Source organism: Cryptotermes secundus, unplaced genomic scaffold (genome assembly GCF_002891405.2).
Source record: "Cryptotermes secundus unplaced genomic scaffold, Csec_1.0 scaffold797, whole genome shotgun sequence".
Classification (NCBI taxonomy): Eukaryota; Metazoa; Arthropoda; class Insecta; order Blattodea; family Kalotermitidae; genus Cryptotermes; species Cryptotermes secundus.
Genome location: NW_019739974.1, coordinates 109,438 through 126,746, shown reverse-complemented (window position 1 = coordinate 126,746; position 17,309 = coordinate 109,438). Strand labels below are relative to the sequence as shown.

The 17,309-nt window shown below is 40.2% G+C and overlaps 1 protein-coding gene across 2 annotated transcripts in view; it reads right to left on the bottom strand.

The window, feature by feature from the left end:
* Positions 1–17,309, bottom strand: part of LOC111872234 (E3 SUMO-protein ligase RanBP2) — a 142,413-nt gene that overhangs the window by 84,624 nt on the left and 40,480 nt on the right. The window contains exons 14-18 of one of the 2 annotated variants that reach the window (XM_023865920.2): positions 15,918–16,062; positions 13,161–13,416; positions 9,898–10,154; positions 5,415–5,582; positions 1,725–1,823 (exon numbers count right to left, since the gene is read on the bottom strand). In XM_023865920.2, the coding sequence (XP_023721688.1) occupies positions 1,725–1,823; positions 5,415–5,582; positions 9,898–10,154; positions 13,161–13,416; positions 15,918–16,062 (925 nt within the window). The remainder of the gene's footprint in view (positions 1–1,724; positions 1,824–5,414; positions 5,583–9,897; positions 10,155–13,160; positions 13,417–15,917; positions 16,063–17,309) is intronic. The other variant, XM_023865921.2, reaches the window with a different exon arrangement.

Sequence of the window (17,309 nt, the reverse complement as noted above, 5' to 3'; positions counted from 1 at the left end):
TAAAAACGAAAAACCTTTTAAAGGGTGCGCAGTCCGCAAAGTGTTAAGAAACTTACAACCAATTTTAATATGGGGAAAATGCTTAATCTTTACCACTGTGGTATAGTGTCAGGTCCTGGCAACTGGATTTTAAATTGGGGTAACAGCTTACTATCCAGAAGCAGGGGACTTTAAATCTGCAGGCACTACAAGGTTGCTAGTCACATTTCAGCTTGGGGGTAACAAAAATGTAACACTAGGTCAGATGGGTCATACAAGTGCAGTGCTGCAATAATGTAACACAATGGCAGTGAAGTTTAAATAAGAAACACATTATCAATAACTCCTGCCACTAGTGCTTCTGGGAGCAGATCAGTCTGCTAACATAAAATTCTTGCATACGAGGGGGGACCCAAAAATAACCGGAAACGACCTGTTGCGCGCGCATGCTTTGTAGTTACAAGTTGTGCTGCTAGGTGGTGTTAGCTGGGGGTCTCCCGCGACTGTTAGTGAGCTGGCGTCAGTCTGAGTTAAGTGGTTTGTCNTGACCAACTTTCTGAGGAAACGAACATCTCATGGAGCACGGTCCAGCGAATTTTAACCGAAGGTTTGCACATGAGACGGGTGTCTGCAAAATTTGTTCCTCGCTTGCTCGGAGATGACCAAAGAGAAAACCGTGTGAATGTTTGCCGCAACTTGAAGAGTGAAGTGCAGTTTTCCCTAACATAAACCAAAATTTCACTCACACTCTTTGTTCCCTCTGGTCGGCCATCTCACTAATCGCCAAAGGGTTGAAACAGGAACGCACAAAACAGAGCACCACGGACAAACCACTTAACTCAGACTGACGCCAGCTCACTAACAGTCGCGGGAGACCCCCAGCTAACATCACCTAGCAGCACAACTCGTAACTACAAAGCATGCGCGCGCAACAGGTCGTTTCCGGTTATTTTTGGGTCCCCCTTCATACATAATATAACTCAGTACATTAGGACATCAAGAACAGGAGAGGACAATGAGCATGTCTGCCTGTAAAGTATTAGCACATGATACACAAGTCATTGCCATACCAAACAAGTACCAAGTTCGTGATGCTGACACCATGGAAAAATAAAACATTACAGTATTCTTCAAATATATGCAGCTGAAAGATATCACATAATGCTCTCTATTCTGCTGAAGGCTGCTTTAAGACATACCACATACACAGACCCAAAGTCTACTGAAGATGGGACATTTTTATTCTTTTTCAGAAATGTGATTTTTTCAAGCAGTGTGAAAATTCACATACACTATTAAAATCTTCAGCATTGTTACTCAGAATTTAAATTCTTGGTTGTGAATGTGTTATGTATCTTGTTACTATAAATTGCATTAAACTGAAAAAATTTTATACATGTCTAAAAAACTGAATTCCTAAGGCTACAGTTTGAAAACTAAATTATGTATTAATGAAGCTGATGCTTGATCTTGTGCATTATAGTGAAACCCCCATTTAATGTTCTTCTGAGGACCAGTGGACTGGAATACCAAACCGAGGAAAATGTTAAATGGAGAATTATTGACTTATCACTGAAAATGAATGTTAAAAGTGCAAAAATCTCAACTCAACAGACACAAAATGGGAGTTCAACTGTATCTCACTGTACTTTGTAAAAGTATCAGGAAAGGAAATTTCAAATTCAGTTACACAAATTGAATCCAACTGAATAATGAGGAGAGAATTCTATTACAAAAAGGCTCACCTGGGCTAAGTCTGCTGCATTGATATTTGATTGGCCAAGATTCAAGGTTTGACCACGCCTCGCTTTCAATGTGTCCTTGCGAAGCTCCTGAATCTGATTCTGCACATGACAAAATGATTGAGAGAGATGTTGAAAATAAATATAGCACAGGCTCTGTCAGTTACAATCAAAGAATTTATCTCATCCCCAGACAAGAACGGCATAACAGTATTAACAATTAAAGAGACCAGAGGAACAGAAATCCTATCATTTTCTCAAACAATACAAAATGCAGTACTGTTAGTATTTCTGGCCATCATCCTACACTGCAGCCATGACTTAATGATCCCTGGTCCCACTTGCATGTGATGTAGCGAACCCAAACTTACACCAAAGACTAAAAACTGTTGTCACATCTTCATTTCAGCTCCAGATGCTGAAGCCTTCAAATGCAGCCAGGAACACTGTGATGGCAGCACAGAGTTTGTAAATAAATCACAGAACTGGCCAACACATGACTGTCAGCTGACAGCATTCAGAGGCACAGAGTGCTGATAGCAGCAATCATTAAACAGTGGCTGGACTGCAATATTCCAAAATCAATACAACACTTCAAAAAGTGGCTGTTTCCTTCCTCAGGTGATAAGATGGGGCATACATACCCAGTTGAGTCTGACAGACCAAGTTATTCTCATTTAGTTTGTCAAATTAAGATGATGGACAAGTCCAGAATTCCAACAATACTAACTGTAACATACCATCAACAGAATCCCTTAGAACTGGATTGCTAAGTACTGTTCCTTATTTAAAAAAAAAAAAGCATAAAGTTCTGGTATTCAGAAGTGACAGTTCAGGTAAAGCTGCGCAGTGGATGGGCAGGTCCTTTCGTGAAAGTTGTGGGGTGTTGTGATTAGTCACTCGTTTGTTTTCAGTGCGAGCAGACGTCTCAAGTTCAGTTAAAAGCATTCTTCCTTGTACAGTCAAATTAAAAAGTTTTGACTCTTGGAGTCATATTTGAGTGTATTATTCTCTATTTACTGTATTAATATTTTGTTTGTTTATTGTTTATTTTTATTCACTGATTTTCTTTTTTGTTTATTTATATCTGTACATTTTTTCTATCTCCTTTAACATGCCAGCTACACGAAGTAAATTGAGTGGAAAAGTGTTGCATTCACAAACAAGAGAAATGTATATAAGTATATGAAAGAGACTGGGCCAACAATTACAGTGAAGAACATAGAAGTAGAAGTAGCAAAGGCAACAGGTGTATCGGAAAGTAGTGTCAGAATAATAATAAGAGAAACAAAAAACATCGAATCTGGGGCTTCCACTTTCTTTTCGACACCCCATAAAGAAAGACCTAGGAAATCTCCACTAACCACTTTGGACGAGTTTAATGAGTCTGTGGCGGGAAGAACAATTAATGACTTCTACATAGTCGAAAAATGGAGACCTACCCTGAAAAAAGTTCATGAAAAGTTGAAGAGAACATTAGATTTTCAGGGATGCAACTCCACATTAAAAAATTATTTTGAAACTGGGGTTCCACTGGAAGAAAACAAAAAATACTCAGCAGACACTGGTGGAACGATATAATATCAGAGCCATGCGTCTTCAGTATTTGCAGCAAATTAAAGAATATAGGGAAGAGGGCCGCCCAATCATCTACAAGGTGTCCCCCAAAAGTGATGAAATATATTTCTTTCCCGCGCTCCTACTGTTCAGAGCGCGCTGGAACCGGTTGGGTTGGGGGGGGGAGGCCTTTAGCTTCACAGTGCGCCCAAGGTCAGTCTGCTCGAGCATTGGAGGCGTCAGTATCGCAGATTTAGTGGACCTGTGTTTTGTGACCACGTCACAGCGCGCGATGGTGGATACTTTCGAACAACGTTGGGCGGTCAAGTTCTGCACAAAGCTCAACAAAAAAGCTGCCGAAACTCACGAACTGCTTAAGCAAGCCTACGGGGAGTCTGCTCTATCATACGTGCAAGTTACAAGGTGGGTGAAGAAGTTTAAGGAAGGCCTGGAAGGAGTGGAAGATGACCCCCGCTCTGGACAGCCATCAACAAGCCAAACTGATGAAAATGTGACTCGTGTGTGTGATTTGTTGAATACTGTCTGTTGAATGACTCCCCGGTTGTTAGCCGACACTCTGAACATTCCAAAAACCGTTGTGCATCACATTGTTATGGACAAATTGAACATGCGAAAGGTGTGCGCCAAGCTGGTCCCCAAATTGTTGATGGACGAGCTGCCACAGCCACCCTACAGCCCCGACCTAGCTCCGGCCAACTTCTTTTTGTTCCCGAGGATCAAGACTGCACTCAAAGGACACCGTTTTGAAAGCATTCAGGCTATCCAAACTGCCGTGACAACAGCTTTAAATGAGGTTCCCGTCGAGGCCTTTGAGGGGGTGTACGGGGCATGGGAGAGTCGGTGGAAAAAAATGTGTAGATGCTCATGGACAGTACTTTGAAGAATATTAACACTTTGTACCGATATCATCAATAAATTTAATATATATATATATTTCATGACTTTTGGGACACACCTTGTATATGGATGAAACCTATATTCATTCATCACACACCACGCCATATGCATGGAGTGATGGATCCATCCAGGGATTATTTTCCCCCCCATGTCCAAAGGCCAACGGCTCATGCAGGGGGAGAGCAAGGTTTCATCCTGAATGCCTATGTCCGCTTCAAATCCCACCAAAACACAGGAGACTACCACAGTCACATGAACTACGCCAATTACGAAAAATGGTTAAAGGAGCGACTTATTTCTAACCTTCCTCCAAATTCTGTCCTTGTCATTGATAATGCTCCCTACCATAATGTACAACTACAGAGCCCCTAACTCAAATTCAAGAAGGGATTTTATGATATCCTGGCTAAAATATCACCTTCCACATATTACCTTCAATAACACTGATTTTTCATCATTACGGAATCCAGACATATATAATATGATCCTACCACTCAAACCAAAATACCTTTCCTATAAAATAGATGGAATCTTTGAAGTACACAATCACAATATTTTACTACTCCCTCAGTATCACTCAGAACTCAACCCAATTGAGTTAATATGGGCCACCGTAAAAAATTGGGTTGCTCAAAGCAATACCACATTTCAGATGGATGACATCATTAAATTGGCAGACCAAAAATTGGCTTCAATAACTGCAGAAGAATGGCAACGTAGGTGCCAACATGTAAGGAACATCGAGCAACAATTAATGACACGGGAAGGCCTTTTGGATGCAGGACGGGAGTTCATCTTCCACGTTGGCAGTGATAGTGATGACAGTTCTGACGATAGCTCCGATTCATCTGGTGGTGACGAGGAAGGTCAGGCATGTGGAGATATCTATGCAGACACTGCCGGTGTTGCCTCTTTAGAATAGACCTGTGTAATATGTAAATAAACTCTTCATGTATATAACAGTGAAAAGTGTATAGTGTATAGTGCATAATAGTCTGCCATTCGGCGCTTAAAACTTAACATCGGATGTGTGAACATCAACGAGAATAAACTGCCAACACTATGCAACACAGTGAGGTAAGAAATTATTTCCTTTTGAAAAAGCCTGTACTGCATTCCCCTCCACACTTGTCTGCATGCTGGAGCTCTCCCCACCACTACCAGCACTTCTCCTACTCCGCATCAGAGGACCGTCACTTCTATGTACTACTACTATACCTTTATTTCTTCCATAACCAACTTATTCTCCTTAAGCCCATCCACAACAGCCTTGCTTTGTTCTAAGAGTGCCTTGTTTTGTTCAAGTATTGTGTGTATGACTGCATCCTTGCTGTGCACAAGATGCCTGATCTGAGCATCAAGACGTTCTGGACTTGGACGTGCTTCCTGAAATCACACATTACCTTGCTGGGTATTAACATATAAACACTGTAAGGCATTATTATAGTCATATATTATATGCCGACTCAATCAGCACCCTAGATATAGAGGCACTTCCATCGGAGAAAAAATGACCAGAGCAGATTATCATTCACCTCCATATTTTTAATAGCAAAGCCAAAGTATACTACCAACCTTTATTGGAGGCCACGCCATAGCTCAAGCGGTTAGTCGCTGGCTTCCCACTGTGGTGGCCCGGGTTCGATCCCGGGTCTGGTCAAGTGGGATTTGTGGTGGACAAAGTGGCAATGGGGCAGGTTTTCTCTGAGTACTTCGGATTCCCTTGCCAATCTTTATTCCACCAATTGCTCCACAATCACCCTCGCCTATCATCTGGGGCTGGTACAATAGGCCAGAAGTGGCCACAGCACAAGGGACTTAGTCCCACCCCACAAGAAATAAAAAAAAAAAAAAAACTTTACTGGCTGTTGGTTGCATTATTGCAATGGGGCCTGCAAGCAGACTGCCGCTTGTCAGCAAAATTAGTGCCAACTTTAGTGGATAGAGGATGTCACGTGGTCAGCACAACGAATCCCCATGACCATTAATCTCAGCTTTCTAGACCAGAGGTGCTACTTTTCCATTCAAGCAGCTCCTCAATTATCCTCATGAGGCTGAGTGGACCCTGTTCCAGACCCACTACTTCTCAGAAAATCTGGTAGAGCTGGGAATTTGACCTGGAACCTTTGGATCTGTAGCCAGGAACTCTGACCAGTAGACCACAGAGGTGCCCCAAATTAAAATACAGCCACCAGGTGTATAACAGGGGAAGATTTAAAATCCCCATATCCTTGGATGAAAAACTAATACGTCAGAGTTAAAATTCAGCCATCATCACCATAGCATATTTAAAAAAAAATGGTAAAAATGGCCATTCTACAGATTTGAATAAAACTCACATAAGGTCTGCAGAAAATGATTTATTCAGTCCAGACAATCTGTCACAGAGAAAAATACGTTTCACTCAGCATGTGAAATTAGGCATTTTACATTCGCAGTACCCATCCTTAGAAAGTGTCTGATGATGTTAAAACTGAATTGGTCAAATCCACATAATAACCACCAAATTCTCCAGATTCAAATGCACGTTAGATTACCACATCTGGAACCAACTCGACGTACAAAAGCCAGGAAGACCCAGCTTAGTCACAGGAGTTATGGCAAAAAGGTGAAAATGTGTGGCCTTTGATATCACGACACAACACCAGTCAGTCACCAACACACAGAAAAGACATACTAAAGCTATAATGAAAAAACAGGGTTCCTAATCAACATTAATTGTCATCAGAGAGAAAATGATTTCGTTATAAATTTAAAGCTTATTTTCATATCAAAATGGAAAATATTTATGTGTTGAACAAATGAACTGAGCTGAATAAATCTTTTTCCACACACACTTACAATTTTCATTCAAATATGCATAGCTGTTCATGTATATCTTAAAAAAATCTGTGCTGATATTATGCTGGTCATCCTACTAGAACCATGAAAAGTGTAGGAAGAAACCAGCAGTGTTGGCTGGCTTAGGACATACATTTAGCAATTAACTGACAATCCTTTCTTCAAGGGCAACAAAGGTTAATGTTAATCTCCAAGACTCCCAATACCCTCCCAAACAAAATGATGAGCTACCATAATAACTCTTAGAACTATTACATTTTTAACACAAATCTCACCTTTAAGGGAATGAATACTAGCATAAATTCATATACTGTAACTACGACAACTCTCGTATCAATTTAATACCAACTTCACTGTACATAACTACATTTACTAAATTTAAAATACTTAGACAAGAACCAACATTTGATTAATATATCACATTTATATAGGCACTAAAGATCCAGTATATGCGCACAAATTTCTAGATACACTGTAAGAATATACGAGGATAAGTTAATGAGTAAGTTACAAATGGATATAGCACTTAAACAAATAAAGAGTACTGATTTGAAAAATGCTCTTATTTCTCAACATAATCTCCCTGTACATTGAGGCACTTGTCCCATCTTTTCACAAGCCCCTGAAAACCAGCAGCATAAAATATTTCGAGCTGCTGTTGGAACCAGATGGTGACTTCCCTTTCTACAGCCTCATCATTGGGAAAATATTCAACTGAAAGATGATGAGGGCTGAACAAATGGAAGTAACTTGGAGCAAGGTTCATCACCTGTGACAATTCGGGCTAGCATATTGTGTCCTGTGTGGCAGCGATTGAGATTTTCCCGACGATGAAACTGTAGAAAGGGAAGTTACTGCCTGGTTCCGACAGAAGCCCCAAGAATTTTACGCTGCTGGTTTTCAGAGGCTTGTGAAATGATGTGACAAGTGCCTCAATGTACAGGAATTTTATGTTGAGAAATAAAAGCATTTTTCAAATCAGTTCTCTTATTTAAGTTCTATATCCATCTGTATCTTACTTACTGACTTACCTATGTATTTAATTCAGATTCTAAGCATTACAAATTATATATTCAAAATTTGGACACAGATATTATTTACTGTCAGGGAACTTCTTTTACACATCATCCATTGTCTGTTTAAAATTTATATTATTAATAATTGACATTCTGGATATTGACTGCTTCCATTTCCATTGCCTATAGCTTTAAAATTTAAAAAGAAGTCCTGGAAAAAACTAATTGCTTATTTCCTGTCACTATAATTTTGAGTATCTGATGAGATAAGTAGAAAGAAAACTTTTGTATGTATGTGTATTGAAGTCAATAAAACAACACAATTTGAGAGGGTGCAGTTTTGGTACTACTGATGGGAGTGATTTATGAAGTATGCCATTCAGATGGCATGAAATACACACAAAGTTCCATGACAATCAGTTTATGCACTGAAGTAATATTAAGGTTATTGCCTGGCTGCACCATAGCTCAAGTGGTTAGTTGCTTGCTTCCCACCGCGGCGGCCCAGGTTCAAACCCGGGTCTGGTCAAGTGGGATTTGTGGTGGACTAAGTGGCGCTGGGGTAGGTTTTCTCCGAGTACTTTAGTTTCCCTTGCCAATCTTCCACCAAATTCTCCATCATCATAATCACCTGGGGCAGGTACAATAGGCCAATCAGTGGCCGCTGTGCTGAGTGGAACCAATTGGACTCCACCCCCACTATGCGAAAAGGTTACTGCCTCAACAATTTTAGAGGCTGCAGTGTTGGTATCACTGATGAAATTCATGATGTGTACCTTAGGCAGCATGATATGGAAACCTAGTTTTATGATGATCGATTCAGGAAATCAATATCAAGGTTATTACAACAAAAATTTTAGAGGATTCAATATTGGTATTGCTGATGGGAGGGATTTAGGAAGTACGGCATTGAGACAGCCTCATGTGGCATTACGTACATAACAAGTTTCATGATAACTGGTTCAAGCAATCAAGTAACACTAAGCGTATTACTTAAACACCATGACAGGTTGTAGTGCTGGTATTACTGTTGGGAGGGATTTATGAGTACATACAAAGTTTTATAACTGGTTCAAGCATTCAAGTAACACTAAGCATATTACCTCAACACCATGACAGGTTGTAGTGCTGGTATTACTGTTGGGAGGGATTTATGAAGAATGCCTTCAAGATGGCTTCATGTGGCATGACACAAACACGAAGTTTCATGAAGACTGGTACAGGCATCCAAGCAATATTAAGATTTCACCTCAATAATCTGAGAGGCTGTAATGTTGGTATCACTGATAGAAAGGATACCAGGTTTCATTAAGGCTGGCTGAGGCATTCAAAAGCTGTTGGGGGGGATACACACAGAGAGAGCAAGGTGATATCACAATGCTACTTTTATTTTTTTAAATTAGGAGAGTAGGCCAAAAATTAAAAAAAAAAATGCATTTTAGATACTGGCCTTGTCTTCAAAACATCATCATTTTTAGAACTTTAATCCTTGTTTACTATTATTATTATTATTATTATTCTTAGTGGGGTGAGACTGAGTCCACTTGGTATTGCAGCCACTACTGGCCTACTGTACCAGCTGCAGATGATAGATGATGGTGACTGTGGAGCAATGGGTGGAATGAGGATTGGCAGGGGAAACTGAAGTACTTGGAGAAAATCTGCCCCAGTGCCATCCTGTCCACCACAAATCCCACATGACCTGATCCAGGCTTGAACCTGAGCCACCGAGGTGGGAAGCCAGTGACTAACCGCCTGAGCTATGGCATGGTCTCTACATTAAACCTTAGTAACATATACAACAGCTAATGCCCCAAAGAAAAAACCAAACTACTACTACTTACGGTTCTGCGAGGATGCTCAGGAGCTACATCAGAACTGTCTAGTTTGTGAATATTGCTCCTGTATGGTGTGGAGGTATGCTTCTGACCACCTGCACTGCCCCTGTACCGTGGAGTTAGGTGGTTCAATGAACTATGCTGAAGATACAAGCTGCTGCTGTTCCCAAGTCCCACCAATGAGTTATTTAGGTTATCAGCACCGGAAGGAGCTGAGGAAACGCTGTCATCAGACATGCCATCGCATTCATTTCGATTCACTGCTAAAGAAAGCAACTACTTCAAAAGCAGTATTGTATGGTTCAGGATTACTTGTGATCTGGTGATGTATGTGTTTATAAGTGATTCAACTGTAGGAGCTATAAATTACAGGTAACATTATCTGTACAGCCTAAGAGAAGACAATTGCCATTGTCTGTGATTATAAAACAGAAACTACCACGTACAACCACTTCCAAGTGCAATGAAATGTTGTGGCTGAATGATATGTAACAATCAATTAATTGAATGAGGCACAGAAAACGAGGCCTGGTATTCTATTTAAGTAAGAGTAAGTACACGTATCCCTGTAGAAGGCCATGGAGGCCCATAGGGTTGTGATATGTTTAGGTTCCCACATTTCCTAGACAATCGGCTCATAGATGGCAGCAAGGTTGTCAGCCTTACGCATCAACCACCCTTTACCCCCAAGAATATTCCTGGTACTCATTTCTATTAGAGGTTTAGTCGACCCCAGGGCCATAGTGCAGGAAGGATTAGGTCAATTGAAAAACATCCAATGACCTCATCGGGGCTCAAACCCGCAACCTTCCAGCTTGTAGCATAGTGCCTCAACCAACTACACTATTGCATGCCCCTACCTATTTAAGAGAAGAACATATATTAACTCTTGATGGTTTTAATGGATTAGAGAATAAAATAAATAAATAAAAATAAATGCCATGGTGATGTTAATACTGTCATATGAGCAAGGAGAGGTTGGAGAATTTGCATGCACCAATCTTTCGAGAAACACCAAGACCCCCTCCATTTTGATTATTCTGGAAAGTGCAAAGACAAAGGATAGCTAAGAACCCGAGAGATGTTTCCAGAATGACGACAGATGGTCTGAGGAAAGTGGCCAAGCTCTCTGTTTTGTGTAGGTGAATTGAGAAGCAGCAAAAATTATTTATGGGAAAATGCGTCAGTTCAGTTAAATGAAAGTACTGAGTTCCTTGCTGGCAGCTCAAGACATACATCAGTGAACGCAAGAGAACACTGCAGTGGTGGACTAGACAAGATGATGTCACAATCTTATGTGGCTACTGACAATCAGGCATTAACTGCTCCAAACTAACCTAAACATTAAAAGGTAAAGTTGTTCATGTGCTTAATTAATTAAGCACTATGCCATGAAGGTGTATGGGGGAGTGGATGTACAGATCCACATCTGCTTGACCTCAGGACTAGATGGAGGTGAGTGGCCAGCTTTACACCCCTGTCACTTTACCACTGAGGAAAGAGATACCAGTACCCATTGGATAGGAGGTTGGGTGGGCCCAAGAGCTGGTCTGGATGATGGGGAGAACAGAAAATTCTAGACCTTACCAGGATTCAAATCACAACCCCTTGGTTGTACAGCCCATAGCCAGTCACTACACCAACTATGCTATCCTGGCTCATAACATAAACATTACAATATAAATATAAATTCAGTCAATAATCACTTCATAAATGTGGTGGCCCACCATACCATTTTACCACAAAATGTGTAATTTTTGGGCGGACAGCACATTATCTAATTTAACATCTACAAATCACTGTTGATAACAAGGTATATAGGTATTACGAGGGATATTTGGAAAGTAAAAATACAAGTCAACTAGAAATGCAAGGGAATTCTTTTTTCAGAAATGGCAGTGCTGTCGTGTGAGATAGGAACTGTATGACAGGGCAGAGTCCACCGGCCAGTCATGGCAACACTGTGCTTGCAGTTCGTGTTTAAAATGGCTGTGTCAATTCAAAATCGCACCAAATGTGAGTTTCGTGTATTAATTTGATTTCTTCATGTGAAAGGAGAACCTGCTGCTGATATTCATTGCCAACATTTTTCTGTTTACAGCAAAAATGTTATGAACAGGCAAAACATGACAAAATGGTATCATGAAGCTGAAGCAGGAAAAACTGATATTCATGATGAAATAAGGAGTGGAAGCCATCCATTGTCACTGATGAAATTATCCAAAAAATTGATGAAAACATTCGTGCTGATGGACATGTATCATCAATGAACTTCATCAACAATGTCCAGAAGTGTCAAGAACAGTTCTCCATGAAACAGTTACAAGAAGATTAGGCTACTGGAAACTGTGCGTATTTGAATGCTGAAAATGACAGACGATAAAAAAAAAAATCAAGTGGCTATGGTGCAGACATTCCTCGTGCGTTACAAGAATCAAGGTGATGACTTTCTGGACTGCTTACTGTGAGATGCTGAAGTAACTGCAAAAGAAGCAAAGAGGAATGCTGAAGCGAGGAGTCTGCTTACTGCACAATGATGCCCATCCACACACTACTTGCCATGCAGGAGTTGTTGCAGTCCTTCAAGTGGGAAGTTTGGGCCCATCCACCATACAGCCCAGACCTTGCACCAAGCAACTATCACTTGTTTTCTAAATTGAAGGAAAGTCTGACTGGAAAGACTTTTTTGGATGATGGTGAGGTTCAAGATGCAGTGATGACATTGCTAAGAGAGCAGGCAGATTTCTACAATGCTGGAATAAAAAAACTCTTTCCCAGGCTAAGTGCATTGTGATACATAGTGATTGTGTTGAAAAGTACATTAATTTGTGTTGTAATAGTGCTACAAGTGAGTCTAAAAAATGCTTTACAAATATTCTCTGGACTTTGTATCTTTACTTTCCAAATAACCTTTGTATTTGAATGTGTGGGTCAGTCACACATAACTAACATGGGCGACTAAAAGTATAATCTAATAATATATACAGCCTGTGAATTAAAAGCATCAAATTATGGTTATAAAATTCCTACACTGTACATATACAATGATTAAACCCTGTACCAGATGAATATCCGTGCACACATATAGTGTGGGTTAAAAACTCGTAATAGGTTGTACCAAATTGCATGACTGTCTCATTTTCTACTGTAACTGTTCATCTCCATGGCAAGACTGACACTCTTAACTAATACTCTGAAACACGCATTATCTGGGACTTCAACATGCCCAAGTTTCTCATGAATACCACAATCTGAAAGGAATGACGTACCATCAACTCCTGCTAACATTACATCCGGATCGATACGACTCAGCTGACTTTCAATATCTTCTATGTGACTATTTAGTTCAGCATTCAGTGGATGTTTTGCATCTACTCCTGGACTCCGCAGTCTGTCCAGTGTGAGATAAAAGCACTCCCTGGCTTTTGTAAGCAGGATAATGTGTTGGGAACGCATCTCACTAGTGATCATTTCTCGGCGTTGATCCTGTAACTCTTCAGCTGCCAATTTCTTGTATATTGTAGCCTGCAAAGTAATAAATATTTTAAAATTGCCACACCTCTTGAACAATTAAGCTGGGTTTATCAAGGCACATGGTCATTATACCCTGGTCTGGTAAACTAATACTGATATGTTAACGCAACTACAGTGTACAATTTTCCCAATTGTCCAACTTCAGGAAGAACACCGGATTCAACAAAAGGGACACTTCCATCTCTATCCTGATAAAGCATACAAGGAAGGATGAAAGAACAAGGTCTGTTTCCATCCTAACAAAGAACAGAGAATCTAGGTCTACTAACATACCAGTCACATAGGGGACTCCAAAACAACACAAGTAACAGCTTCAACCATGAGTCGATTCCATCCTCACTTGCATCCCAAGGCATGTCTATGTGAGGACAACTGACAGATAAGGCAAAAAGCAATATTCATCAACTTACTGGTGATATGATGGGAAAAGAAAGAATGTGGAAAACCATTAAAATAAAGACTTGGCTCCATACAGGGATTTTATGTTGTATTTTGCAGCTGTTATCACTTTGCTATTTAAGGAGACCAATTGATATTACAAAACTCCCTTGATGGTGGACCCACTCCAGTACCTGATGTCAGTGAATGTGAAATGTTCCTATTAATATTCAAAGAGGGACATGACAAAGGGAAAGGACACTGATTGACTACTGAACAGATGTTTTTGCTTTTTTATGGCAAAACAATGGGATTTCACAAATTCCTTCATATTCTTAGATTTCTCCATTTTTCAAGAAATGGTAATATAATTACCTGAACTGCAGCAGACTACAGAAACTAGGACATATTTCTGATTTCCTGAATGACAAATACTCAAAATATTACACCCTTTCTCAATATCTGACTGCAGATAATGTTATAGTATTCTTCCAGGAAAGAATAACTTCAAAAATTACATAGCCAAGGGCAATGTTTCAGAATAAAATTTTATGAATTATGTGACATATGAAGACATGGCAGGGAAGCAAAACATGAGCAACCAGAAATGTGACAGCAACACATGAAACTATTAAACAATTGACATAAAAAGTGGAAAGACATGAACACAGCCATATAATGACAACTTAATTTTGTCATGTGACTTATTCAACAATATTACAAAAAAGAAATGATGCACAATAGCCCGGTAATCGAAAAAAACGCTCAGTATCACCTTCACATTGCTCTGAACCTGTCGTGCTTTTTTGGGCCTCGGGGATGTTGGATGCTTCCATTGTGACGCCTGGACCTTGGTTTCTGGGTCATATCCATACATCCACGACTCGTCACCAGTGATCACAGCCTTCAGGAACTCAGGATCCCTGTTGGTGCACTCCAGCATGTCCTGCGCAACCTCAAGGCGGGGTTGTTGCTGCTCCAGTGAAAGCAGCTTGGGCACAAATTTTGCCGCCACTCTTCACATTCCCAGATGGTCAAACAATGGTCCTCCATGATCAGTGTCCGAACTTTTTCAATAACATCAGCATTTTGGCTCATTAACGGTCTCCCAGAACGCTGGTCACTTTCCGCCAACATAGTCATTTTTAAAGCGGCTGAACCACTCTTTAATTTGAGTGACCCCCATTGCATCATTGCCGAAAGCCTGCTGAATTTTGCAGATTGTTTCCGCTTGGGTATCCACAAGTTTCTAACAAAACTTTATGCAGTATTGCTGCTCCAAGCATTCTGTCATCTTGAGCAAAACGAGAATGCGATGATCACGTGTTACACCACTTCACTATCTGGCAGCCACAGACGCACCTAGCGGTGCTGCGACTCAGCAAAGAATCACGCATGCGCATGAAAGTGCCTTCTACCACCATGCTCATTTTCCCCACCCCTTTGGCCGTTACTTACAGCGGAAAAAAATGAAGTTGGATACTTTTTGGACAGCGGTGTATATGGCATATCCCAGAAGACAGTACTCTTCATTGGCTCCACTTTTTACCTATTTCTTGGCAGTTTCTTGCCTGGCTTAACCTTTGATAGTGAAGATGGAGGGATTATGTTCCCTTGAAATGCTGGTGAATTTCTGCTGAACAATATGACACTACATACCAAAATACAGTAATCTTCATAGGCTCGGCATGTTGCCTGTTTCCCGCTGGTTTCTTGCTCGACTTATTCTACGACCCTGAAGATGAGGCAGTACTTTCAGCCAAATTGTCAGTGGACATCTATCACATTACATGGAGTCACATACAAGAAGTCTTCATTGGCTGTTTGCTGAATACAGCTTCCTAGTTTATTTCCTGGCCTACCCTTTGACCCTGAAGATGGAGGCAATATGATCCTTTGAAATGATGGTGCACTTCTACTAGACTACAGGACATTACATCCCAGGAAACAGTACTCATGTAGATTTATTTGCATATCTCCTGCAGGGCAAGCTAGAGCAATACCAAGAAGACCAGCTTATGGTCAGCAAGCTGTTAAACACTGAAGTACTATTTCATGTATATTCGACTTGTATCTGAAGAGCGCTCTATCCAGTTGATGTTACACTTATTTACCTGATAGAAGGAAGCATATGGAGACTTCAACTGTTGGAATGCTTCAATTGCTTTTTCATGTTTATCTTCCTTCATTAATTGGCAAGCCAGGAAGAAACGGCCCTCTTCTATAAGAGCATTCACTTCTGCACTTGATAATTCTTTCCTACAAAACAAAGGAATGTTGTATAAAATGAAGACATTACATCTGTTGAAATTTTACAGTTAACATTATGTGCCAGCTGAAGATTGCAGGAGTGGAAAACTACAATCTGCTCATAATGTCCTCATGAATCAAATTTTGATCTGTTACCGTCATACCCACATATCTGAACTTTGCCACATTTTCAAAGGATCTATTTATCATTATGTTATGATTTTGCCTTGCAGTCTGGCAGTCTGGTGACCACACATCACCATATACTCCGTTTACTCGCCATTTATTTCTGAACCAACCTCCGTACTAGCATCAATTTGAGCATTATGTGTTTTCCTTCATGGTATTTAGGTTATTTCCCAATAAATTTACATCATCAGCACAGACCAAAGCTGATGTCTCCCATTCATTTTCAGTTCCACCTAGTTTTCTGGACCTTCTTAATAACATACTCTAACAGAAAGTTGAAAAGCAATGGTGACAACACTTTTCCTTCTTTTAGACCATTCTGAATAGGAAACACATCACACACATGTTCGCTCCCATGGACTACTTCTCTCCTAACCAAATCACAGGCCTTCTTGAAGTCTATGAATAGGTGATGTACTGTCTCATAGCATTCTCATTTTTGATCGAACATCTGAATAATGACGGGGCAAACCTGATCAGTACCTAATCTCTTACCTCAAAACCCACACTGCTGATCCCCAATAATTCTAACTACTTAACCATGTAGAAAGGATATTGGACAAAATGTTATGCCTCAATAATTACCAGTCAGTCACAGCTTCCTTCTTGTAAAATGATACAATAACACACTCCTTCCACTATTCAGGCAATTCATTAGATCAAATACAATTTACTGAGGTCATGAATCTCAGACCATAATATTTCACCTCCTGCTTGAATCATTTTTGCCAGAATTTGACCACTACCTGGCGACTTACTTTTTCAACTTTGCAGTAGTGATTTCTGCCTCAAAAGGACAAGGCTCAGGCACTAATGGCTGAACTTATTTCTATCTGCCTAACATCACTGACCCTATATACATTCAATGGCTGACAAGTAATTCTTCTGCCTCTTCAGAATGTTGTGGGAATCTGCAACCCGATCACCTTTTCATCATTCAGACTCTTCATTCTAGGTTGGTAATCCTTCTTAATTTATTTCTCTGTATAAATCTCTATGTTCTTGTTCTTATGGTGTGTTGCAAGCTCATCTTTCTGATATTAGTTTCAGCAGTTTCATGAAGGTTT